The 24360-nt window shown below is 47.3% G+C and overlaps 12 protein-coding genes across 13 annotated transcripts; 6 read left to right on the top strand and 6 right to left on the bottom strand.

Annotated features, from left to right (window-relative positions):
* Positions 1–23: 23 nt before the first annotated feature.
* ONS95_009259 (uncharacterized protein) lies at positions 24–785 on the top strand (the record flags this gene model as incomplete). Its single annotated transcript, XM_058502838.1, has 3 exons — positions 24–247; positions 365–458; positions 519–785. The coding sequence occupies 3 exons, from the start codon at positions 24–26 to the stop codon at positions 783–785; spliced, it is 585 nt and encodes a 194-aa protein (XP_058361769.1).
* Positions 786–1622: 837 nt separating this feature from the next.
* ONS95_009260 (uncharacterized protein) lies at positions 1623–2153 on the bottom strand (the record flags this gene model as incomplete). The annotated part of the gene is made up of 3 exons (XM_058502839.1): positions 1623–1667; positions 1717–1860; positions 1950–2153. The coding sequence occupies 3 exons, from the start codon at positions 2151–2153 to the stop codon at positions 1623–1625; spliced, it is 393 nt and encodes a 130-aa protein (XP_058361770.1).
* A 1584-nt stretch (positions 2154–3737) lies between these two features.
* Positions 3738–5889, bottom strand: ONS95_009261 (uncharacterized protein). 2 transcript variants are annotated; one of them, XM_058502840.1, is made up of 3 exons: positions 5270–5889; positions 5178–5216; positions 3738–5045 (listed from the first exon to the last, which is right to left on the bottom strand). In XM_058502840.1, exons 1-3 carry the CDS (start codon positions 5593–5595, stop codon positions 3800–3802), a joined length of 1611 nt encoding a protein of 536 aa, XP_058361771.1. In that variant the 5' UTR covers positions 5596–5889; the 3' UTR covers positions 3738–3799. The 2 variants fall into 2 exon arrangements, with proteins under 2 accessions (XP_058361771.1, XP_058361772.1); XM_058502841.1 differs by having other exon boundaries at positions 3738–5216.
* Positions 5890–6195: 306 nt separating this feature from the next.
* Positions 6196–7970, bottom strand: ONS95_009262 (uncharacterized protein). Its single transcript, XM_058502842.1, has 3 exons — positions 7227–7970; positions 7068–7173; positions 6196–7007 (listed from the first exon to the last, which is right to left on the bottom strand). Exons 1-3 carry the CDS (start codon positions 7764–7766, stop codon positions 6601–6603), a joined length of 1053 nt encoding a protein of 350 aa, XP_058361773.1. The 5' UTR covers positions 7767–7970; the 3' UTR covers positions 6196–6600.
* Positions 7971–8304: 334 nt separating this feature from the next.
* On the bottom strand, positions 8305–9603 carry NCS6 (nucleotidyltransferase; the record flags this gene model as incomplete). Its single annotated transcript, XM_058502843.1, has 1 exon — positions 8305–9603. One exon carries the CDS (start codon positions 9601–9603, stop codon positions 8305–8307), a length of 1299 nt encoding a protein of 432 aa, XP_058361774.1.
* A 255-nt stretch (positions 9604–9858) lies between these two features.
* Positions 9859–10936, top strand: RPL8B (60S ribosomal protein L8B; the record flags this gene model as incomplete). Its single annotated transcript, XM_058502844.1, has 3 exons — positions 9859–9861; positions 10086–10166; positions 10226–10936. 3 exons carry the CDS (start codon positions 9859–9861, stop codon positions 10934–10936), a joined length of 795 nt encoding a protein of 264 aa, XP_058361775.1.
* Positions 10937–12313: 1377 nt separating this feature from the next.
* ONS95_009265 (uncharacterized protein) lies at positions 12314–13309 on the top strand (the record flags this gene model as incomplete). Its single annotated transcript, XM_058502845.1, has 3 exons — positions 12314–12326; positions 12480–12593; positions 12717–13309. The coding sequence occupies 3 exons, from the start codon at positions 12314–12316 to the stop codon at positions 13307–13309; spliced, it is 720 nt and encodes a 239-aa protein (XP_058361776.1).
* Positions 13310–13334: 25 nt separating this feature from the next.
* On the bottom strand, positions 13335–16001 carry ONS95_009266 (uncharacterized protein). Its single transcript, XM_058502846.1, has 4 exons — positions 15785–16001; positions 15131–15706; positions 13517–15080; positions 13335–13448 (listed from the first exon to the last, which is right to left on the bottom strand). Exons 2-3 carry the CDS (start codon positions 15369–15371, stop codon positions 13900–13902), a joined length of 1422 nt encoding a protein of 473 aa, XP_058361777.1. The 5' UTR covers positions 15372–15706; positions 15785–16001; the 3' UTR covers positions 13335–13448; positions 13517–13899.
* An 83-nt stretch (positions 16002–16084) lies between these two features.
* ONS95_009267 (uncharacterized protein) lies at positions 16085–17347 on the bottom strand. Its single transcript, XM_058502847.1, has 2 exons — positions 16639–17347; positions 16085–16549 (listed from the first exon to the last, which is right to left on the bottom strand). The coding sequence occupies exons 1-2, from the start codon at positions 17179–17181 to the stop codon at positions 16280–16282; spliced, it is 813 nt and encodes a 270-aa protein (XP_058361778.1). The 5' UTR covers positions 17182–17347; the 3' UTR covers positions 16085–16279.
* Positions 17348–18457: 1110 nt separating this feature from the next.
* Positions 18458–19437, top strand: ONS95_009268 (uncharacterized protein; the record flags this gene model as incomplete). Its single annotated transcript, XM_058502848.1, has 3 exons — positions 18458–18468; positions 18633–18807; positions 18859–19437. 3 exons carry the CDS (start codon positions 18458–18460, stop codon positions 19435–19437), a joined length of 765 nt encoding a protein of 254 aa, XP_058361779.1.
* A 612-nt stretch (positions 19438–20049) lies between these two features.
* Positions 20050–21158, top strand: QCR6 (ubiquinol--cytochrome-c reductase subunit 6; the record flags this gene model as incomplete). Its single annotated transcript, XM_058502849.1, has 4 exons — positions 20050–20154; positions 20396–20522; positions 20919–21044; positions 21094–21158. 4 exons carry the CDS (start codon positions 20050–20052, stop codon positions 21156–21158), a joined length of 423 nt encoding a protein of 140 aa, XP_058361780.1.
* Positions 21159–21911: 753 nt separating this feature from the next.
* On the top strand, positions 21912–23808 carry ONS95_009270 (uncharacterized protein; the record flags this gene model as incomplete). The annotated part of the gene is made up of 3 exons (XM_058502850.1): positions 21912–22427; positions 22490–22954; positions 23002–23808. The coding sequence occupies 3 exons, from the start codon at positions 21912–21914 to the stop codon at positions 23806–23808; spliced, it is 1788 nt and encodes a 595-aa protein (XP_058361781.1).
* Between the last annotated feature and the right edge of the window lie 552 nt (positions 23809–24360).

Consider the following 24360-nt stretch of genomic DNA (forward strand, 5'->3'; position numbering starts at 1 on the left):
ACATTGAAAATCTCGACAAAGCCATGGACGGTATCCTCGGTGAAGAAGCCCCACAGCCCGACAAGCCAAAGAAAGTTCGTATCAAGAAAGCGAGGAGACCCGATCCAATCGTCTCAAACTATAAGAAGAAGCCAAGCGAATTCTTCCTGTTCCTCGTCAATGAGCTCCGCTACGAGAAGTTCGCAAACGACGTTCAAGCTCTGAATCCTGACTTTGTCAAACGCGGCTATATGGAATCCATCTGTAAGTACTAGTGGAGGATATAACTATCTTTCCTCAGTGTCTCAAGAGTTTCCAGCCACGCACCATATTCTGATCTCGACCAAATCTTCTGACCCAATTGCTAATCATCTCGTTACTCAAGGTACAAGACTCTCCGAATCCACCATAGTGAATGGAATGACCGGTCGTCAACACACTTGGACAAGAAGAAGGTCTTGCGTTACGCCAATTCTCAGGTATGTCTATACGTAGCGAGGAGTATTTCCTGTTTCGCAACACACGTTTACATGGAACAGACCAGTGGATATGATGGCTTCGATCCAAAGGAATATTGGGAGTTGCAGAGGCTGGTGAATGGCTTAGATGGTATGACTGTGGCTGGTAAGGAGCCGAAGGTCCAGAAGAACCTGCATTTCAAAGCGATGCAAGAGGCACGTCTGCGGAAGAAGGTAGAGCGCCGACTTATGGCTAAGACTGTCGAGCAGAAGACGCCGAAGGAAGAGTACCATGCTATGGGTTCTCTGAGGCTGTTTGGATCTACTGGTAATGCTCTTGCGATTTGATTTCTTCTTGGGGCTTGGAGTCCTGTGAGGCGGGGATGGTACTTGGTCGGCCGCTTCAATAGAGTAATCACATACTTGATAATTGGAGGGTCACCTACATTGTAAAGCCACCACACCCAGAATAACATAGAGTTTCCTGCTACTGGTAGGGGCTTTAGGTCACTTGATGATATGATTTGGAAGACATAGGTAGAGCTCTTCTGCTGGAGCCTTGGGCATGTACTAATTTCAAGAAGATAGCATATTTCTTGAACCAAACTGCGACGATAAAGAGATTATTACCCTATACTTTTGATTCAAGTTGCGATATAGAGCTACGTCAGAACATCGCTGGGAGCCCAGGGCATCGGGACAGGGTGGGTCGTGGATGAGGACCAAAGATTCAGTAGATATCCTAAAGCCTAACCATGACCATGAAGTGGCAATAGCGATCTTATTATAGACTCATGTTTTGTGATATGTGACCGTTTTGAGGCTGCTGGATCTAAAGCCCAGTTAATCTATGAAGGTGAATGGTGGTGGATGTATGCATATGAGAACCCGTTGAACGAGTATCACTTGCATGCCACCAATCCGTTCCAAGACATTTATGTTATCAAGAATTTGTATTACACTATAGAATATGATGTCATCTTCTTCATCTTCTTCCTCATGGTACTCGTCATACGACTCGTCTATCTTTCGCAAAGAGATGCCTCGGGAAACCTGGGAAGATACTGGTTGAGGAGCATCAGTAGTGGCTGGAGCGGCCACGTTTCGGAAGTGTTCTTTTCTCGCCTTCCTATGATCTTTCTCCTCTTCGATTGCCTTTTTCTAATATTCATCTTCCTTACTACTTCAGAAACTTTCAATGTCAAATTGTCCATTCAAACCGCCTTTCATCTGTATGATGATCAGTATCAATGATTAAGACTCTTTGGAGGCAACTTACCTGAGCAAGGGCTTCCTCAAAAGTACGATACTTCATTTCGGTGCTGACCATTGCATCGGACTGCCATTCCTGGAAGACCTCCTCGCAATACGATTTCCACGCCTTTTCAGCAGACTCTCGCCGAATTTTGCCCCCGTTCTTGTGCTCCAGTCGTGTGATGAGTTGTTGATATGACATATAGAAAGGGGCGATTGTAATCTTTGTGACGGGACTGAACAAAAATTGGTGTTAACCTCGTTGCTGAACTGAGTGGAAGCATTTCCAATTCTTTGTTTCCATTCTTCGACATCATCTTCCAAGAACTTCCCCAGAAAATCGCCTCCTAATCCACCGAAACCTCCCAAAATTTCCTTCAACCTATCTACAGCCTCATCTTCATCAATTCTGCTTCCAATAACATCTTCCTTTGATGCACCTTTCCAATTACTCGCACCCATGACTTTCGATAGACCTAAAAATGTCGGCATCTGGCAATCACGTGGAGAATCTGACAACCTACCTTCCAGGAGCTTTTTAGGCTTCGTAGAACCATTGCTGTAGGAGATTGTTGGTTTGTCCATTTAGTAGTGGTTGTCAGAGGCGTAAGTGCTGACTCCTTGGTTGGTGGTTGAGCTTAAATTGAGGGTTGGAAATGTTCTGTTTTTGTCCTGGAAGGTGTGGGGATATTGGAAGGACTGATATACCTTTTTACAGAGTGGGCATAGAAATTTAGACTAGTATTTCATCTGGAGCGAAACATTGAATCTGTTTGTAGCAAGGCCCTAATTCACTCTTATGACTTTAAAGCTGAGGAAAACCTAGCTGCCCTAATTAACTTTGTTCGTGGTTGACAACCAGATACAATCGAATAATCATTTAAAAACATAGTGCCATAATGGCAATGTAACTTCTTCGTTCTTCAATAAGGTTCGGCCAAGATACAAATACCACTCTAATGTCACGAGCAAACTTCGCATCATGGAGGATGGTTACTTGGTTCGAAAGCACTGTTGTTTGGGCGTAGCTGGCTCTTTTTTAATTCATAAGTTAAAAACTCTAGATTTTACAATCATTTAGAAGCCAACTTCAAAATTCAAAGAATGGAAAGGCCTGCAACAAACCAGTCTTGCGGGTGGAAGAGGGGGTTCGGGCATGTTCATAGTTAGCTCGCTTGGCTGGCTGGATGGGATGATCACTCACTGGTATGTAGCGCAATAAGCAAATTTCAAATGCACGGTCGGATTCATCCGGCTGATGTGAAGTGGCGGTTGGCTTGTATCTTTCCTAACACCTGTCAATCCTCTTGGATCGCAGTGGTTAACTATACCTGAGTTGTGGGTTCATATCCCACCGTAGCCTTGGCTGCGAATCTGGCCTGGAAAAGCAGCTTCGGCTTGCTGGGCTGGTAACCAGAGGAGGCGAAAAGACGTAGCTGTCATTTTGCCATTCCATCTTCTTACGTACCCAATTCTCCATGAGTTGTTCTTTTTCTTATCTTTGTTACTCCGATCCAGCGTGCCATTATTTAGCCAGGCGAACGCGTCAAGGCCAGTGTTGATTCCTCGCTTAGTTTTCTCCTCATCAAATACAGTCCCATCGCGATGGATACAACAAGTGTTCCGGTGTGCAACACAGTCTAGGAAAACTTCAAAATATCTATATTCACAAGATAATGGATTTAAGGTACGTGTAGGCTTTTCTTACTTTGCTGCTCTCTCCCGCTCTATCTCTCTGTTTGGCACAGAGATTTCGATATCAACCTCTCTCGTCACGTCCTGTTTGATAGATTTGTCTTTTAATCACCGGTCAAAAGCGCCTATCTAGGAAGGCTCGGTGACGCATCACCGTTTCAGCATATTCAAGTGCTGACTTACAGAGCGTGAATTAGCCGCCTTCGGATCAAGCCCGTGCAGCATCAATGAGTACAAATTCTGTTTTGGCACAGCATACCGGGAACCTTGGAGGCTACGAGAAATGATCGTTTGACTGCTTAAAGTCAGATGCGCACAGCCGAGAGTATGGACCTTTCCACGATATTTCTTCCTAGAACTATACAGAGGAATTTTCCCCAAATTTATTGCCCTAATCAATGCTATGTACACTTTCAACTCTCTGTAACACTCTCAAACTTCAAGAATAGCTTGTTGCTCATCGGGCTGCAAGTATATCCATCCTCCTGCTCAATGCCCTCATCATTCACAATACTAGTCCTAAAATTGGAATATACTGCCGCAATCACCAACTTTATTTCATGCATGGCAAAGTTACTTCCCACACACATTCGCCCACCGCTGCTGAATGCCCAGAACCACCGGTCCCTCTCCTTCCTCTGATCCTCGGTGTATCCATTTTCATCGTCCATCCATCTCTTATGATCCCATTTATCTGGCTCGGGATACACCTCCTCGTGTCTATGCACACTGTATGCTTGAGCACCAATTCGTACGCCACCGGGCACAGCGTACTCTCCTAGAGTGCAACCGGAATATGGAGTCATGCGTGGCTGGTTTCCTGGAATAGCGGCATTGGTTCGAAGTGTCTCCATTATGATGGCATGGAGAAGTGGTAGGTTATCGAGCGCCTTCGAACTGGGAATAGCTGGTGTCGAAGATGAAAGGCTCATATTCGGGGAAAGAGTAAGAAGTTCGGCACGAAGCTTATCCTGCAACCCGACGTCCTGAGACATATACCAAGAAATGTAAGTGAGCATAATTCCAGAGGTCTCATGACCAGCTGCGATGTGATCAATCATCTCGCTTGCCATACTTTTCTCGGGATATTTGAGGAAGTCTGGGCTGAGTATGGATTCGTCGCCTTTGGTCTTGCGCTCTTTCTCCATACCGGCGAGGACAGCTTTGAAGACAACGGGCTCATTGGCCGGATCGGTGTCTTTAGCTGCCGAGCCGTCTCTGAGGTAAGCCGATGTCTTGTCACAGCGCTCTCGGGTCCATGCCTCTAGTTCTCTGTTGTTATTATCTACCCAGCGTGGGATAACGTAGATATTCAACTTCCGGAGAAAGCTGCTGAAACGAGGAAGCTCTTGTGACCAGAAGACATATGTCTTGCGAGTATGGTACAGCGAGAGCCAGTGCTTTCTGAAGGTCTCGTTGATCAGAAAGTCACTCCCATTCTTGAGCCCGAATTGGTAGGCGGCTATGAAATCCATCGTTGTGGCATTCCAGATATCGTGGATCTCGATGCCTTTTGGGGAACGGGGAGATGACGATGCCATGGTAAGAAGGGGAAGAAGACGGTCAAATATAATGACCCTAGCTTGTGCAGCTGCAGCGGGCGATGTATGGATTGTCGACTTGGAGTAGATATTGCTCATCATGCGCTTTCTAGCTGAGCTACAAGATAATCAGCGCTATAGAATCGTCATGATAGGCTCAAGATCTCAGTCATTACGACATCGACCCTGTTACATGCTCGGATTCAAGATCCGAGATCATGGAGAGTTGAAGAAGAGGACATCTACTTGCTGTGGTTTTGAATGCCAAGAACTGAACATGCATGGAACCCTTGACCGCTACATCAGTTTCTGAAGAATAAACACTCAAGAGGAAGAGTATACCCATAGTTATCAAAGATTGAATACCATTCTCCCTTCTCAAATCCTCCAGCATATACCGTTCTCAACCCATTGAGATCATTAACACTCAGCTCATTCGGTGCGAGTCGGATGACAGGGCCATACTTCTGGTGAGCAGCATGAACATTTCGGTTCTCTCGACAATTGAACCGTGTCCATAAGATCCAAAAAGGTGAAATTGGAGCTGACCAATGTGCACACGGGATCTTGGAGAGCGGCGACAGCAAGACCGGGAAGACAACGAATTTGTATAGTGCGAGGACGAAGATGACGGCAAGTCCTATTCCAGGAATGCCGATGATCGACATGACCACCAAACGATTGTTTCTCGAGCTGTTGCTTTCTTCCTCTTTATCCAGAGAACAAATTCGAGCGATAGAAGCTCGTTGATATGAAGTGTCTCGTAACAGGGGGACAGAAAGTTTCAAAAGGTGGGGTGATGGCGGGGTCGAAATTGGATTTCCTGCTGCCGTAAAGAAAAGTATAACACTATTGCAGGCTTGAAGGATTTTTATAGACTAGAAGATTTGCGAAACAACTGTAGTAGAAATTTTGATTCTTTTTGCCATTCGAAAAAAGAAAAAGCTTTTTGATATAGAAAGAAGCGTGGATGCTATTATGGCAGTCATTCTTCGGCAAACTCGCCGGCTAGCCGATAAGGTTGCATGATGGAAGCTAGTGCAGTCCCAAAGAGGCATCTCGATCCTGATCTATTTCTGGGCAGAAGCATTGATTCAGCGCTATTACATTATAACAGTGGAAGATTTTGAAGATTGTTTTTCGGTCCATGGTACTTAAAACTCCTTGTGAGAAGTTGACAATACTCCGGTCAGCATCTTATCCGATCAGGCTCGTGGGTGACAGTCATCTTTTGGACAGAATGACAAACAATTCACACTGGTCGATATGTCTTAAATTTCTCTGGGAATATTTGATAACTTTGAAGTTTACTTGAATTCAGTATTGAAAGCGTGAGAACTCTCGTCGTGGCTAGTCTTTTGTTGGAAGTTGAGAGTAGTAGACTTTCGATTTTTATTATATCTTCTGTGGCGCCTGTACAAGACAAATCCACCGTAAACAGCGAACATGGACATCTTCTGACACCGATTCTTACAAGACCCAATCTCAATTGAACGGTACGAGACATATATCAACATTGCATCTAGGCTCGGAGGGAGAAATTTGGGCGTGGATCTGGGCTTAGCTGGGGGGAAAAAAGTCTGGAAATGCACAACATTTCGGTGGCCAAGAAGACTAGGGAACATACAACCATTCTTAAGACTAAGCCAAGCGCGAAGTGGCAGTCAAAACTTCTAGTAGCCTTGTCGTTCCTTTGGTGCGTATCCCTCCTCAAGATATGCAATATCTTCCTTGGTCAGCTTCCCCGAGCTTGCAAAAGCAACAGCCTGGACCGCCTGATCAATTCTCTCCTTACTACTCAATCCAATGATCGGGTTGACACTGTCCTTGCTAAGGCACCAAGCAGTGGCAATGGTGGTCATCGAAACACCGTGCTTCTTGGCAATCTCCTCAACTCTGCCGATGACTTGCTTGTCAATGTCATTCTCCTTGGAACGGATCATGTTATTGAGGTAGGCATCAGTTTTCTCACGCTTTGTGCTTCGATCTGTAAACGGGCGGGCGAGAGCTCCTCGGGCTATTGGAGACCATGGAATAAGACCCACGCCAACATCACGACAATATGGAATCATCTCGCGTTCTAATGGGTTCATTAACTGTTACAGAGTGCTGAGATATTTTGAGAACATGATTTACATACCTTCTTCACGATAGATTAAGTTGTAGTAGTTTTGCATACTCACAAATTTCGCCCAACCGTGCTTGTCCGCGATGTTCTGAAGAGTTTGGAATTCCCAAGCAGCCATCTAGACGCCGTAAGTGTTGGCAATTGCAAATTAAAAAACAAGGGAATCCTTACACTGCTAGCGCCAATGTACCTGACTTTTCCACTCTCTTGGACATCGTTGAGGGCTTTCATGATCTCCTCTCTTGGCGTCTCTCGATCCAATCTGTGGATCTGCAGAACATCGATATACGTTCCCAATCTCTCAACACTCGCATCAACAGCATCCAGAATATGCTTCCTGCTCAATCCCTGTCTGTTGACAAAATCGCCGTCATTGACCGAGGCTGCAGAGATTGGTGGCTGGGAACCATCTTCGGCAACTCCAAAGTAGCATTTGGTCAATATGACAATTTTGTTGCGGGGGATCTTATATTGCTTGAGAGCCTTTCCAATAATCTTCTCCGAAAGACCGTTGGAATAGATGTCTGCAGTATCCCAAGTGTTGAGACCAACGTCGTAGGCGTGCTTGAGAAGAGGAAGAGCTTCATCTTCTTCAATCACCCATTCTTGCCATTTGCTTGATCCAAAGGACATGCATCCAAATATGACTTTGGAAATTTTAAGACCAGATTTGCCCAGGCGGGCATATTCCATCTTTGTTGTAGCAGACATGGTATTGTTAATGGTAATGTACTTGCTATGTTAGATGACTTCGGTTGCGTGAGGGGTTTTTGGTGGACGAGACTGGAGAGACGTTAAAAAGTATTTCTTTTTGTAAACGAGGTTTAGTTAATCGTCGTGACTATGACCTCAAGCTCGACAATCCTGGCTGTGCTTAGAAATTGGAAAGCCTATCATTGAATACCTTGTTGATGATCCGTACCGAAGTAAAGCTTGAGCGATTTGCTACCGTACCCCGCTTATCCACTGTGAAGCTCTCCACTCGCTAAATGCAATACGGTAACTCCAGCTTAAATCCGAAGACACCCGTGGTAATGAGTACGGCGATATCTCACGGTAGGATGTTGATTTCTGTAGACGTTATACCAAGATCAATTGTGTTCGTTCCTATTAGTCGTGCCGTAAGCACAGAGCCCTGTTGGGAGATGACAAGACACTAGAAACATTCACACATGCACACATATTTTGGAGTCACTCGCTGGAAGTGTTGGGTTCAGAAAGGTTCATTTCCCCGCATGAATATGGCCATCTAACCAGCTGCGAGAGCTATGCCCTCCATTTTCCGTCTCAGAGTAGAACTCTCTTCGTCTTCAACATCGATCTCGATCTCCATTTTCGGCCGGTTCTTGTTCAGCCCCTCCAGCAACATGCACGCCTTGCAAATATCTTGACTTGACATGTAACCACAGTTCTTGCATGTGCCCAACACTTGCCGAGTAAGCTTCTTGCCGAGTCCTTGTTTGGCACTACTTCGTTTCTCCTTCTCCCCATCCATTCTATCATGACGCTGGCCACTTGGGCCGGTGGAGGCCAAGGAAGCGATGTCAATCTCTCGGGTTGATGCTTCTTCATCCTGTTGTAACTTCTTCTCCATGTCGGCCATCTCTCCTCCACTCGTTCTACCATTCAAATTCCCACAGCCGCCAGCGCCATCTTCCTCGCCATCAGCACTTGACAACGAAACCTTCTGGCTCTTGCATTGGCTGATTCCTGTGACTTCTTCTGGTACCAGTTTAGCCATATCCTCACCACTGCGGACCACATCCAGAATAGCGCTTGGTCGCACTCGCTCCAAACTCTTGATCAGCGTCCTTGCGCTGCCTCTAAAAGCTTCTGGGCTATATATGCACTCGGTGCTGAAGTAATCGAGCTTCTTGTGGTGTGCGTATAGCACAATTTCTTTCTCGTATGCGTATTTCAGAGGCTTGCTCCTTCTGACTTCACTCATTTCGTCGCCCGTCACTATGCTCGTGCTTCGCGCAAGTCGTGGCAGGTCTCCTCTTAGCAGATTCATCAGAATAGTCTCAGCCACATCATCGGCGTTATGTCCAGTCACCACATGCTTGATCCCCAGCATTTTCGCTCCTCTATCCAAGGCCTGCCTTCGAAACACTCCGCAGTATGTGCAGTTTCCTTTCTTGCCGATGGTCTCCACAACTTGATCCATTGTCCATCCATATAGTTCGTCATATCCTACTATCTTCAATTCCATGTCGTACTGAATTGCATTTCTCTTGACGGTTACGAGGGAGTCATCTCGGTAGCCTTTGATTCCTTCATCGATGCTAAGCAGCACCAGATCCAAGCCATAGCTGTAGCGCTCGTTGAGTGTCTTGAGCACTGAAGCAAGTACAGTTGAGTCCTTCCCACCTGATGCACCTATTGCTATTCGGTCTCCTGGGGTGAAAAGCTTCGTGGTTGTGATGGTGTGGTGGATTTCTTCTTCGAATATGGCAATGAAACATGGCTTACAGAGCTTTTGAGCATTTTTTGGTCGTATTATTAGAGCTCTCGCAGTCTTGCAAATGGCACAAAGAGAAGGCGCCATCTTGGAAGACTGTGAGCGCTCGAAACGCAGAAATTCCAGTGTTGTGGTGGGGTCGAAATGCACCGCCAATATGTAACCAAACTCGAGCAAACAGCACAAACAGGATAGACACGTGATTAGCACACTAAGGTTAATTGCCAAGATTTTTAGCGTTCCACACTCCCACATTGGATTTGCGAATTTTCAAACTCTTACTCTGATCCCATCGACAACCACTCCGACAAATCGCACCTCCACCACAGCGATTCGATCAAGATGGTAAGCTATTGATACACCCTTCATGAAATAACTCGACTCGCCGCCACTCTCGTACCTCTACGAGCAATCGCACGTCGAGATGTACATTCCATCAACCACCCGAGGGTATTGATGATGATTTGGCTTGAGCTTCATCTGTGCAGAAATGCCAGTGTAGTCTCTTTAGAGTTCAAAGAAGATTATTAGTGAACATATTCGCTGATGACTTCTTTTCTCAATGATAGCCTCCTAAAGCAGGAAAGAAGGCTGCTCCAGCCCCGTTCCCCCAGTCTAAGGCTGGTTCAGGATCGAAGAAGGCCCCAAAGGTATGCGCATCTTTATCTCCCTCTCTCTGTCTCCTTTGGGTCAATACTAACATGCTTAGAACCCCCTCATCGAGAAGCGCACCCGAAACTTCGGTATCGGTCAAGACATCCAGCCACGTAGAAACCTGTCACGCATGGTGAAGTGGCCCGAGTATGTCCGCCTCCAACGCCAAAAGAAGATCCTCAACCTTCGCCTGAAGGTTCCACCTGCGATCGCACAATTCCAAAACGTCCTCGATAAGAACACCGCCGCTCAAGCCTTCAAGCTCCTCAACAAGTACCGACCAGAGAGCAAAACCGAGAAGAAGGAGAGACTTGTGAAGGAAGCCACTGCTATCAAGGAGGGAAAGAAGAAGGAGGATGTCAGCAAGAAGCCATACGCTGCCAAGTACGGTCTTAACCACGTTGTCGGCCTGATCGAGAACAAGAAGGCCTCCCTCGTCCTTATCCCCAACGATGTCGACCCTATCGAGTTGGTTATCTTCCTCCCAGCACTCTGCCGCAAGATGGGTGTCCCATACGCCATTATTAAGGGCAAGGCCAGACTCGGAACGGTCGTTCACAAGAAGACCGCTGCTGTTCTCGCTTTGACTGAGGTTCGCTCCGAGGACAAGTCTGAGCTCTCCAAGCTGGTTCAAGCCATTAAGGAGGGTTACTCTGAGAAGTACGAGGAGGCCAAGAGACACTGGGGCGGTGGTATTATGGGTGCTAAGGCTGTTGCTCGCACCGAGAAGAAGCGCAAGGCCCTTGAGAGTGCTATCAAAATCTAACTGCCTTCTTGATGCGTATGTCTTCGGCGTTTTTATGATATTATGGCTCTGGAAGGATTTGTAGCTAGGCGCAATCAAAAATCCGGCTGATGATACCATACTTTGGGGCTTTTCTTCGAATATCTTGAATTCTTTCAATCTACTCGTCCAAGTGAATTCCTGTCTGCTTATGAATACTTATTTTCACGTCTCCACGTTTCGTTAATCACATCTCATGACCCCCTCCTTCATGAATATCCTCGGATAACACTACTTGAAGGGGCAGGGGCGGCTGCTCAACCTCTATCGCAACAGTTCTATTCATCCAAAGTCAATATTTACTGTATTAAAAGCTTCTGGGGAAGCCCGAAGATAGCAACATTCTCAAACTCGTTTCATACTTCATACTCCAAGGCGTGCTTAAATCCTTTGGTGTCCTTGGCAATAGCAGCGGTGCCCTACTTGCCGGCCTTGATCGACAACAGGGACCCACTAGGTCAATAACTGCAAGATTGAGTTGTTGTTGGTCCCGCTTGGCTGAACTACTTTTTATTTGGTTACACTCAGTTCTCAACTATCTTTCTCCAAACTTCCGCTGAGATGAGCTGAGGGAAGGGCCGACGGGGTGCAAAAAATTCTCCTCCAGCAGATGCGATGAGGTATTTTGATGCACGATGGGTGTCGCCAACCGCCACACTGCTCGCTGAGTGGTGAGAAGGCGGTCCGAAGGGTTCTGGAAGGATGTCTCGGGTCCATTTCAATCTGCCTAGTCATGACCCTTGAAAATCCCACGCTCAAGGTTGAGGTCACATTTGCCAGCGCCACGAATAAACCCACCGGCAACTACGAGTACCTTAACCTGGCCAAGCGCCCTTCTCTTCCCCCATTACACCCCCAACATGACTTCGTAGCCTGTACTTGGGCGACTCTCGGACGGACCCGTGAGACGTAGGGCCACCGGGACTCGTTTGATGTCTCCCAACAGCCGACAGGGGTACTTCGGACCTCCTCAACCTTCATATATTCGGCCTCCTCCCCCATCTGGCCATCATCGTACGATATCCAAAAACATTCCGTTGCTCTCCACTTCTTCTCCACGACCCCATCATCATCTGCGCACTCCTCTGTATTTCGGAAAGATTGTACTACGCCTGCCGCCATAACCTACCCTGGTCGCCCCGCGATAAGACGCTTATCAGTTTGACAGGTCTAGCTCCCGCGAAACTAACTACCATTCACACAAATCACAACTCGCGCCATTTCCAATTCGCCAACCATCGTCACGTCCTCCCAATTTAGAATATTCGCAGCTTCGACGAGGAACTGACTTCTATTCTTCTTCACCAAGACATTTTGCATCTACTGCCGTTGTTGTTTCATCCTATCAATTTAATTGCAATGGGCTCCAACCGTAAGAACAAGCTCTCACCGCCGACTTGCTACACTTCCTACTCTCCTTCGCGCAAGCCTTATTATGCATGTTCTTCTTGTTACCCGGAGGAGAGACTGCAGCAGAACAAAATTTGAAATCAAGATGAAACTGATGATTTGCCGCTCGAATTAGAAAGAAATACCTTCGAATACGCGCTCAAGTCCAACGAAGCATGGGCCAACTACAAAGGTCACCAGAACCCCGCGTTCTTCGAGAAGCTGGCAAGAGGACAAAGTCCCACCATCTGTATGTTCCTCTTTAACTCTATGACCCGATGAATCTTTTGCGGTCAGATCTTGACACATTTCTTTACAAGTTCTTGCTGTGCAAATTTGGAAACCCTTGGCTGATACATTCGCCATTTCACAGTATGGCTTGGCTGCTCAGATTCCCGTGTACCGGAAACAACACTTCTGGGATTACAACCCGGTGATGTCTTCGTACACCGCAACATTGCCAACATTATTTCACCCACGGATATCAACTCTATGGCTGTGATAGAGTATGCCGTCGTACATCTTAAAGTCCAACACATCGTTCTCTGCGGCCATACATGTTGTGGTGGAGCTGGAGCTGCACTTGGAGATGGTAGAGTCGGCGGAGTTATCGATGCATGGATCACACCACTAAGAATGCTGCGCAAGAACAACGAGGTGGAACTCAAGGCCCTCCGTGATGACGGAAAGAAGGCCGTCAGGCTTGCAGAGTTGAATGTCGAGATGGGAGTTGGAAATTTGATGAGCAGTTGGTTTGTCGAAGAAGCGATCAGGGATCGCGGCTTGACTGTGCACGGTGTGCTCTACGACGTTGCTTGCGGCAAGATCAGGGATCTGAAAGTCGGAACCACAGGCAAGGAAGGGTACCCAGGATCATCTACCCAGGAGCAGCCGGGAGAGATCGTCAAGGGAAACCACGGAATGCTGGTTTTCAGTGGAGACGTGGCTACGATGGCTACGAGATAACATGGCAGAGTGAACATTCGCAAGGGCTGCATTTGTACATTGCAAGATCGAGCGTGTTGAGAACGGATACCCTGAGATTATTGGCAGGAAGGCTATTTGGATTTGAAAACCGGGAGGCTCATCAGCCTGTTGCTTGGAGCTAGGCGTTCAGTTCAGTCGACATGAAACCTCGCTCAGATTTTGGATGAGAAGGAAACGGGGAGTTACCAAATCATATTTTTATACCAATTCATTGTCTTGTAAATGCTCGTGCTTGCCCCCACGATGTATCTGCATTAATATTACCCCTTGACGAACTTCCTTAACAGCGTTGCTGATATAGGTATTTCGCGAGGGTTAATGCGGTATACAACATCTCATGTTCCCAAAGAGGTGACCGCTACTGCCTAGATGTTGGCATTCAATCGAAATCTGATCCGACTTTCTCGCGATCATTCCATACATCTCGTAACCCATCATACGTGGCGATGATCGTAATCCAATAACATTTCCGCTTCCGATTTCGTCTGACCACCCAAAAATTTTGCTGCCTCTCGGGATACGGGTACGCCATGCTGTATAGAGTTCATGTCAAGTATGTCTACTCATCTTTAGAAATTTTGCACAGTCGTTCCGATGTCCTTTGCCATAGCTAACTTGACGACTTCTCCTCCGACGACCAGGTCCATTAGGCCCATACCAACACTCTTGTAAATAACATTGCCGCTGCTCAACCATCTGCTCATCTGGTCTTCCTTCTCAGTCTGCTCCTTTCTTCTTCTACCGCTCTGCGACGAGACGCTAGTGCTTCTTGATGGTCGAAGCGAGAAAGATGACTTGCGATTCAGACTGAACGATGACTTCCTAGATGGGCTTCTGGAAGATGACCTAGGACTCTCGATGCTTGAATCGCCAAATATCTTGGACATGCTTTTGACTCCATCCGGTGATATCGAAAGATCACCGAAAGAGCTTGGTGGACTATCCTCAATGGGTAAATCGTCGTCATGCGGATGCATCTGATCCAACATGACGAGCTCTCCTAGTTCTACAGTCCGGTCTGATCTCACTCCCGCTTGTACTAACTCGCCCGCTTCTTTGAGGCATTCAAGACTGTCCACGACGATGACGCCGCCTTCTTCGGCTCGCTTGTGGAAGTGGTGACCAGCTCCATGCACTTTGATGGCTTGATTTACGACTTCAGTTGGGACTTCAATCATATGCGGCTTGTAGCTTCCGACGGCTATGATGAGTCGAGGTCTCATTCTCCCTTCCGTATTCGTCAAGATAGTGTGGTCGAAAAGCGGTTCGGTCGAGGGCGTCGTACAGAAGATCATGTCAGAAGCTCGAAGCCGCTGCTTCAGGATCCTGTCTATCTCGATGTACTTCAATGAAGCCAAATCAAATTGTGTGTCCACCCAGCCCTCGGTCCGCTTTGTAGCCATGTCATATGTTACGAAAGACCTCATAATCCTTGTTGCTCGCTCGTTGAAATCTCGATTAATGAAGTGAACATTCTTGATTGTTGAACCGCGCAGTAGAAGGGCAAGTCTCACATGCCAGTATGCTTGTTTTCCCGTTCCGAATACTGTTATGGTCTTGACTTTGGTGCGGCGTAGCATCAGGAGAGAGGACGCCAGTGCAGTCCGGAATGCAGTGAGCTCTTCGGCGTTCAGAAAACCAAACGGCTTGCCGTTGCTGTCCATGAGCGAAATAGCGCCATATAGAGTCGCATCTGCGTTCCCAGTGTTCGCTGCCGCAGGGTTCGATGATGGCGAAGCAAGAGTGACAACTGCAAAGAGGTCAGTGCCTAGATCATAAGGATAAGATTCTGGGTCTTACCTTTGACTGCCAGTGCAGACGAGCTTATGGATGGCATAAACAGGGTCGTGGTCCCAGTACTGGCTGATTCAATGACTGTTCGCTTTGGTTGGTTGTCTGCACAAGCTCCAGAGTTGGTTGTACCGGTGGCATATTCATGTATTGCATTTCGCATAGCAATCTGTAGAGTCTCGACATTCTCCTTGGTCAGATTGTTCAATACTTCCTTCACATTCTCGTCGCTCAGCACGGTGAGGGGCATATTGAAGGTTGCTGCTGTTGTTTCGTGGTATATTCCTAGTTCCAGAGGAGGCTGAGGACTATCCCATGTCCTGTGGAGGTTCTTTTGAATGAGAATGGCAAGATGTTCGAAAGTCTCCAAATTTACGGCATGGTCAGATCTTGCGTGATCTTCAAAGACTTTGTTTCCAAGTTTGGAAAACTCCCAAGCCTCATCCGTCTTTTCAAGTGCTTATCTGCTTGTTATCTTAGCGTGAGAATACCCAGATCGAGGGGTCAGGTATCGGCGTCGGGGATAACGAGACGGATTTTGGAGCTCCTTGCAATCGAGGTTAGATCTGGAGGTTGGACTCAAATCTATGACTCAAATCTATGTCAGTAATGAAAGATGGCATAAAATTGACAGAAGAAAGCTGGAGGCGATATGTTGCGCACTTTATTGGTTCGTCTTGGTGAGCTTGCTGCATACCCACCATGCCTTGAAGCATCCTTGCATTCCCCACACTAGGAAGGGTGTGTGTACAATTATGTGCTAACAAAATGATCAAGATTGGTGTACAATGCTTTGGGTTCCATTTTCGCCTTACTATCCAGGAAGTTTGAAACCGGCCTTGAAGAGTGAGAGAGTGTAGGTATTCAAGCCATCGAAAATTAAAAGAAGACGGTCGTGCTCGCTTACCTCCCAAGACCCTTTTTAACATCTAGCACTTGGAATTGTCCATGGACTGGATTACTCTTACAGGGTTTTTCTTAACCATGGAGCAGCTGAGTAGATGGCTGAATAATACAAAATTATTTGAGCATAATTAATGAACGTTATTTGAGACCTACAGTAAGTCTAACAGACGAGGGCCCTTGTTTCTGAGGGCAAGTTGTCATCATCCTTGTGGCAATGGTTTGGCAATGAAAGGTATTATCTGTAGAGATAGCCTATCCTCTATGCTTAACGAAAGCTTCCTGCACTTTCATGCCTTTGGCCACATCTTGTTTCACTCTGTCATCCGCCACAACAAGGTCAGGCAAGAGTGATATGACTTGCTCAACATGCTCATGAGGGATCACAACAACGCCGTTCGTGGAGTCACTGAAGACAAGATCTCCTGGTTTGATGACAGTGCCTTCAATATCCAGGGGCACTTGAACGGCATGAGGCTTGGATTCTGCTCCTGCCCCAACGACTGAGAGCGCTTTGGCCCATATCTGGTAATTTTAGCGCTTCGATTTCTCATACTTTAAGATGATTCGGTAGGAGGAAAAGGAAAGATAGAGAGGGAAGTCGACAAACTCACAGGAAGACCAGTGGACTCTAACTCTACAATGTCTCTAGCCCGACCACTTATTACCACACCCGTGGCATTCAATACTTTCATGCGTAGCGCCATGATGCCCCCAAGAACAGCACATTTCTGTCCTTCAGGTTGCTTCATGACCACAATAGTCTCAGGTTGGGTGAGGTCAACATAATGTTTTCCGGCTGGAATATTTGTTGCAGGATAGTTTGGCGCGGGCCCTGCCTTTGGAGCAAACAGAACTGTGGAAGCTGGTGCGATTGTGATTTCGGACCTTGAGGAACCAGCAACAGGAGCAACAAGCTTCAGATCTGCTAAAAAGCCGGCATTAGGTACTTTCAACTTGAGAAGCGCATCGGCAACGTCGCAAGCTGTGTACTTTTGTAAAGTTTGGAGCTGTTCTTTGGTTGGTCTTGACGTAGCCATCAGTCGGAACTGCGAATTGAGATGAGGCTCGTAGACTGAGAGCTTTTGGGCTGAAGGCAAAGATTGAACTGGTGGCTGAATGAATTTGCACCTAGTAATTCTTTTAAGACTCTGCATCAGAAAGTGGGAGGTAGGCAAATGAATGAGAAAGCAAACAATGTTGAAAGCGATGTGAGAGGAGGGCAATGACCTCGGCTAGAAAGGGGCTCCGCTGCTTTTGCACTCAACCACCTCATCAAAGCGGCCATCGTATTTTCCTTCGTCTTCATATCTAGATATGGCTTGGAAGAGAGGTACTAGGTATTATTTGCCAAGGAATTCTTAAACCAATCATATTGAAATTGTGTTTCCGTTCAGAAGCCTCTTCTGAGCATTATCTGAAAACCCAAACCTCTTTTCATTGACGTGGACCAATTCTTCGAACATGGAGGAGTTGCGAATTCTGACTCGCACACCATGCCATGGATATCATAGCTGGTGTAAAGTCTTGCATGCATGTTCCCGGCGCCCAGGCGGAACAGGATGCTTGAGGAATCTTGAAATGTTCTCACGCAAGGTTATCCTTGGAACGATATCAATAAGTTTGCAGGCTATGTGCTCCAGCCTGTAGCTATTGTGAAGATCCAAACAGGGGACCTCTGGTGTGCGGGGACTTCATGAACACCAATAGCTAGTAGGCTTCTTCAGACTTTGTGAGCGCCAGTCACAATCATGTTAGCACTGCAGGTTGAGACTCATTCTAATGAAATCTACTCGAAACTATAAAAAGCTCACTGTAGATGTGCGTCCTGAGGAGGGAGTTCTTGTGACTTCATCCAATCTTTAATAACTTTGTCATTACAGAGAAAGCCATTCCAGATCGGTAAAATCCCATGACTGGTGGGAAGGAATCTGATTCTCTTGGCAGTGGCCAGATGACGAATATGACGCTCGACGGGCCAGGCCGAAAGCTTTAATACCCATATCTGCCATTCAAGTTTCAACTACCCATCTTCTCGCACTGCAACCAAAATCTGGACGCCCAGCATTCCACATTGTTTTGACGGCAAGAAGACCAGACGCTTGTGCAGCGGATCCCAGAACATTTCCATCCGCAGCCTCTCACAGCTTCAAATCCCCGCCCCACCATCTTTATCCAGCCATCCACGCCATCAGAAGCATCGAAGCGCGAAGCTTTCCCGACGCCATATCTGCACTTCCAAACCCCGTTCACATCTGTAGGATATCGAGTGGTAGTATTAGGCAGCTGCTGTTCACACACTTGCAGCATAAACCTCCCGCCGAACCGAACAAGAAAGCTCCCTCCTCTCACGGCTCGATCTCGACCCCACTCTGCATATCTGGTCGCATCGCATCTGCCGCGGGGAAGAATAGGTAATTAGCAAGTGTCAAGATGTCAATCAAGTAAGTCTTTCGCTTCTATCAAGCGCATTTTCGCACTTTACTTCTCTCTTCGTTACTTCTCTACATGGTTTCTATTTTACGGCGATGTATCAATTTCATCAGGAGCAACATGCCTATGCCTTACGGCTAGCTCAAGACAATGTGCTAAAGCACGCCCGTGGTAGCTGGGTTATGACATCGCCCAACGAGGCTGGCTTTGTCAAATTACCAAACGAACGAGTTCTCTATACATCACCACCGCGAACAAGCTTACAGCTCTCCACCCCGAATGAGTTTCCTGGAGCACAGCCTTTCTCAGTGAAGAGTGATACAGGGATTGTATACCTCACAAATCAGCGGGTATGGCAATATTTTCCGAGCTTCTGAAGCCATGTTGACCTTGAATAACAGATAGTCTACCTTCCATCAGCTCCTACTTCCGAACTCCAATCTTTCTCTTCCCCTATCCTCAACCTCCAAGACACTTATGTGAGAGCGCCCTTCTTCGGCGCGAACTACTGGATTGCCTTGTGTAAGCCAGTTGCCGGCGGCAACATCCCACCAACGCACTCTGCAATCGAACTACGCTTTACATTTCGAGAGGGCGGAGCTTTCGACTTCCATACAATCTTCGAGCAAATTAAAGAACGTTTGTACCAGGCATACACTGTTGCTCGGGAAACATCACAAAGAGACGCCGCTGGCAATATCGACCTAGCCAATGTTCATTTGGAGCAACTACCGGCGTATGAGGCAGCCAGGGAAGTGGTGGAGGACGATGGACCTACTATCTTAAGCCCGATCCCAACACGTCCGGTAAGGGACAGTGGTGTGGATGGTGTGAGAAGTCCTATCACAAGCTCGGCACCAAAGCCGGAACCGTCCGGAGCACCAGCACCAGACGAACCCCCACCAGATTACGAAGAAGCCCAGGCTCAAGCAGTTGGTATTGATTTGGACCAGAGACTGAGGCAAAACGCGGAGCGATAGGATAGGCCAGAGAAGGTTGTAAATACATTCACGCATTCAATGGGACTGCATAGAGCGGGAAGAATTCTTGCAGCGGATCATGGCGTTTCGTTTCAACCAGGAGAGAATTACTCCATGACGATCTTACGTATGGAGTTTGAGAGCCGAGTTATGGCAAAGATGACATATATTGTTCTGTATAGCAAGGGGATTTCGATCTGACGAAGGGCTTGCCGCGTTCTTGGACTTAATGCTCACATGAGCGATGCCCGAGTGACTTCAGAAACCCTCCCTACGAGATACCTTGCGTGTAAAATTGTGCATAAAAACAGCAATAAGTAATGCCAACAAGAATAAATGAAAATAAAATCCAATTGATCATGACAAAATCTTTGCGCAACGCAGACATTGGGGGTATGAAAGTTTCCGGAAACTTCAGGAGATCCAGTCCGTCACGTGGATGTCCTCTAGCTCAAAATGTGGCTCGGCCAATCAATACGTCTCAATTCCAAAAGCTCAGATCGTTCGGTTCGTGAGAGATCTTTCCGCTCCACCTTGATCGAATCGAACGCAACACGCATCACCAATTCGCCCCATTGAGCCATCAGTCGTCCAATTGCGATAATAGCCAAGATGGGATTCTTTGATAGCTTCAGCGACATGCTGGAGGCGGCGCTACCATGGGGCTCGGCCGAGGCGGAGGCCCAGAAGGAGCAGGAAGAAGAGGAGGATTCGAAGGTACGTTCCTTCTTTCTCGTTGTTGGCACAAGAGGTTGGAACTGTGCTGCGGATACCTACAAGGAATGTTTGCGCAGTACCTGTGTCACAGATGGAGTGCTAGACATTACAAGTGCCATGGGAGACTTGCAGGCAGAATCGCCAGAGCATTGAGGATGTTCTGTTACGTGTTTTATGGGCAATTGGAGGTCATGGCATGAGCGGAATCCATGGAACAGCTGCTAACTTGATTTCAACACAGGATGCCTCCGAAGACAGTGAAGAGTCAAAGGATGAGCCCGAAGAAGAAGCCGCCGAGGAAGAAGAGGAGGAGGAGGAGGAGGAGGAAGAAGAAGACATGGTGGACCCAAAAGAGAAGCTCGAGGAGGGTGAGTTCCCATATTCTTTTCTGGACAGTTGGGCGATATGGTCCACATATGGAAGCACGGCAGCGTGCAATGTTCTTTGAGAATGGGCCTCTCGGACCTGTGCTCGAGTCAACAACGCCCTACCAAGGACTCCACGCCGTCCGCACGAAGCTGTTCCGTCAGCCAGCAATATCAGACTAGATATCGACTACTCCTAGCACATTCTTGGCGATGGCTTGGGACATGGGAATGAGCAGATTGCCAGCTACGGCAGAAGGAGAATACCTTCTCGACACCTCAATAATACTGTGGCGGAGGCTTTTGCATTGAACCTTCCTTGGAGACGGGGTTATAGATCCGGACATTTTATTATTCTTCGGGCGAACGATTTCAGGGAGCTGAGCTAATGATGAGCAGAATGCAAGGAGTCCAAGGCTTGCTCTCCGGCAAAGCACCACTTCGATGAGTGTGTTGAGCGGGTTACTGGTGCCCAAGAGCACAGTTCTGACAAGAAGCACCCCGACGAGGATTGCGTAGAAGAATGTAGGTCAAGATTTCGCCCCAATTGAACGTCGAGATTGACATTGCACAGTCTTCCATCTCGCCCACTGTGCAACCGCGTGTGCCGCACCAAAGCTTTGGGCTGCTCTCAAGTAGAGTCCTGGGCATCCTCATATATAAAGCACATCGAAATGCTCAGACGACTTAGATGATAGGGGGGAGGTTATAGCAGGCAGGATTTGTACAAATCGTGTTTTTGTATGATGGGCGACACCACTTTTTGAGCGGTTCTGCATGTACAGTAGGGGAGAGCTTATAGACGGTACCTTGGTCAAGCGCTTTCTGTGATGTGCATATTGACCAAGCTCGTCGTCGACAGTACTTTCACAAGTGTGGACACTCGAACTGGTATTCTGGGTTGACGCTCCAGTTTCTGATTTTGCCATTATCACCCCGTGTGCAGTCCAGGACCGAAAACAGTACAGTTGCCGTTCAATCTTAGCTCTCCATAATGAACACACGTTCGAAATAAGACTTGCATTTATTCAGAGAGGTGACAGCTACCTCGGTCTCTCACAGGATAACCAACCTGCACGATATCACACTTGGATATTGTTGCGGACCGGCGGTGTCTGGATTTGGATTACCTTGATATCGGCCTTGCCAATTCAAGCAATTGACCCGGCGACCACCACGAGACCTTATCTTCCAGTCTCTTGAGCTCTTTCCCCTCTCCGACCTGCACGAACATATATTTCTGCGTGTAGCCAGTATTTTCTTGACAGCATATTTTTATGAATGCCACCCAGCGAATCCACCGTAAAGAAGATCCATATACCAGGGTTGAACCGTAAGCTCGGATCCTTCAAGCGTATTTTGTGGAGCACCTGTAATCTGGGGTGAGACGCCATGGGGTCGCCTCCAGGACCAGGAGCCAATGTCAGCGCGACAGAGAAACCAGAAGTACAAGAACCCACCTCCTCTGCGCCGGAGGCAGACAAAGCTGGCGTTGCTATCAACCAGAAACGCTCTTCTGCTGAAGGGGAGACGATTCCGGGTTGGACAATTATGAGGCCGTTGAGAATGCGTGGACTAAAAAGCAAAGGTAGCGCGACGCACTCGAATGGAAATGGGCAGAGCGCGGATAGGAAAGGGGACCTCAAAACGACAGAAACAAACGTTACCAATGGCAGTGGGGATGGGCCTGGAGGAGTTGGGGAAGTCGAAGCCTTGCATGAAATCCGCAGCAACGATGAATTACTCGGATCCGATGATGAAGGAGTCTCAGCTCGGCGCGTTGTCGTAGAAAACTCGGCAGAAGATGAGGTGATAATAACAAGTAGTGAGACTGAGTTCAAGGTGTACAAAAGACGCTGGTTTGGGTTGGTGCAACTGGTACTCTTGAATATAATTGTGTCGTGGGACGTAAGTGGAACCTATAGTATTCAGCCAGCCTCGCAATAGACAGCCTTGCTAATGCACAACAGTGGCTTACCTTCTCCGCCAACTCTACGACCGCTGCCGAATTCTACCACGTAACATCCTCGAGCATCAACTGGATCAGTACGGCGTTTCTATTTTCGTTCGTTGTAGCATCTCCAGTCGTTGTCTTCACTCTTCACCGTGGAGGCCCGAAAACGGCCATCATAATCGCCTCAGTTCTACTCCTAGTGGGAAATTGGATAAGATACGGGGCTACAAAGGCAAGGAAGCATGGAAATTTTGGTGGTCTTATGTTTGGACAGATCTTGATTGGATTGGCACAACCTTTCGTACTTTCGGCTCCATCTCGATACTCAGACCTGTGGTTCACAAATCGAGGAAGAGTAGCAGCTACCGCCGTCATGAGTTTGGCAAATCCCTTGGGTGGAGCTTTGGCCCAACTTATTGGCCCAGCCTGGGTCAGCAAGGCTTCTGATATTCCGAATCTGGTGCTATATGTCTCTATCATTGTGAGTCCAGAGTTGACACTTACGCTACCGATGCTGACATTTTCTAGGCCTCTGTTGCAACTATTCCTTCATTCTTCATCGCAGCAAAGCCTCCTACACCTAGCTCTCACTCGGGAATGCAGCCAAAGCACCAGCTTCGACCATCCCTACGCTTCTTGCTCACATGTCCAGAATTCTACATGATCGCGATACCATACGCCTTTTATGTAGGACTTTTCAACAGCATTTCGTCACTCATCAACCAAATCCTTCAGCCCTACTCCTTTACCGAGGACGAGGCAGGTATTGGAGGTGCCCTCTTGATTGTGGTGGGTTTGGTAACATCCGCCATCACCTCACCGATCATTGACCGTACAAAGTCGTACCTGATTGCTATCAAAGTCTGTGTACCCATCATTGCCCTCTGTTATCTAGCATTCACTTGGGCACCTCAGACGAGAACCATTGTCGCTCCATATGTCATCTTGTCTGTTCTTGGTGCTTCGTCTTTCAGTCTCGTTCCCATTGTCCTTGAGTATTTGATTGAGATCACACATCCTGTGGCACCTGAAGTCACTAGCACAATTTGCTGGACCGGTGGTCAGCTCTTAGGAGGAATTTTTATCATTGTGTCGGATGCACTGCGGGCTTCGGGAGCAAATGATGGCACCGCAGATGATCATACCAACAGACCTCCGGGAAACATGTACAATACCCTAATCTTCCAGACAGTCCTTGCCCTGGTTGTTGTGCCTTTACCACTTGCACTGGGCTGCTGTGGCAGACATAAAGGTGTGAGAATGCGGAGAGTCGACGCTGACAGGCAAGCGGCGGAAAGGCGCTATATTGCCAATGGGGGAGTAGTGGCAGTTTGAGTTGCAGTTACGATCGTTGGATATTCAGGGCCAATTGGATATTCCAGATACATACCACCTCCAATAAACTATTGTTGGATCATATCATTCAGAGTTCGTCTTCTCCTATAGATTGTGACCCCAAGTTTGATGCAAGTCTGCAATGCTGGATATGCCTTGTGGCAAATACGGAGGGACAGACCCACCAGATACGATCCCAGAGCATGCATACTAAAGAGCACACTGAGGTCTTACTACATTGCCTTCTTACCAGAGTATCTTCATTCCAGGGTGGTGATTTCCGTAATTCTTATAAGAGGCTGGTTTTAAAAAATGGCCACAAAGCGAGCCTCATATCAACAAAAGAGCTGCGTGTCATTTTGAGTATTCTCTTTCGCGAGGTGTGAAGAAGTATGGATCGGCTCCATACGCTCGGGTTAGCACACTCAAGAGGCATAAATATTGTGATAAAATCAGGGTAGAGGTCGAACAGGACCTATAGAAGGAGAAATATTACTTGTCAAATCTGAGACAAGCTTTCTCTTCTCTGAGCAACGTTGCCTGGCAAGCGAT

Source organism: Cadophora gregata (assembly GCF_030347475.1).
Source record: "Cadophora gregata isolate MNR1 chromosome Unknown scaffold_3, whole genome shotgun sequence".
Lineage (NCBI taxonomy): Eukaryota > Fungi > Ascomycota > Leotiomycetes > Helotiales > Ploettnerulaceae > Cadophora > Cadophora gregata.

What these genes read in the sequence shown, in the direction of transcription:
- ONS95_009261 (XM_058502840.1), bottom strand. Translation starts at nt 5,595, where the DNA reads ATGTCGATCATCGGCATTCCTGGAATAGGACTTGCCGTCATCTTCGTC. An exon ending in TCAATCTTTGATAACTATGG is followed by an intron (nt 5,217 to 5,269) that starts GTATACTCTTCC and finishes GTAGCGGTCAAG; the next exon opens with GGTTCCATGCATGTTCAGTT. An exon ending in TCTTGGCATTCAAAACCACA is followed by an intron (nt 5,046 to 5,177) that starts GCAAGTAGATGT and finishes ATTATCTTGTAG; the next exon opens with CTCAGCTAGAAAGCGCATGA.
- ONS95_009262 (XM_058502842.1), bottom strand. Translation starts at nt 7,766, where the DNA reads ATGTCTGCTACAACAAAGATGGAATATGCCCGCCTGGGCAAATCTGGT. An exon ending in GGTACATTGGCGCTAGCAGT is followed by an intron (nt 7,174 to 7,226) that starts GTAAGGATTCCC and finishes TACGGCGTCTAG; the next exon opens with ATGGCTGCTTGGGAATTCCA. An exon ending in CTTAATCTATCGTGAAGAAG is followed by an intron (nt 7,008 to 7,067) that starts GTATGTAAATCA and finishes TGAACCCATTAG; the next exon opens with AACGCGAGATGATTCCATAT.
- ONS95_009266 (XM_058502846.1), bottom strand. Translation starts at nt 15,371, where the DNA reads ATGCCCCTCACCGTGCTGAGCGACGAGAATGTGAAGGAAGTATTGAAC. An exon ending in GTCTGCACTGGCAGTCAAAG is followed by an intron (nt 15,081 to 15,130) that starts GTAAGACCCAGA and finishes ACCTCTTTGCAG; the next exon opens with TTGTCACTCTTGCTTCGCCA.
- ONS95_009267 (XM_058502847.1), bottom strand. Translation starts at nt 17,181, where the DNA reads ATGCAGAGTCTTAAAAGAATTACTAGGTGCAAATTCATTCAGCCACCA. An exon ending in TAGAGTCCACTGGTCTTCCT is followed by an intron (nt 16,550 to 16,638) that starts GTGAGTTTGTCG and finishes TAAAATTACCAG; the next exon opens with ATATGGGCCAAAGCGCTCTC.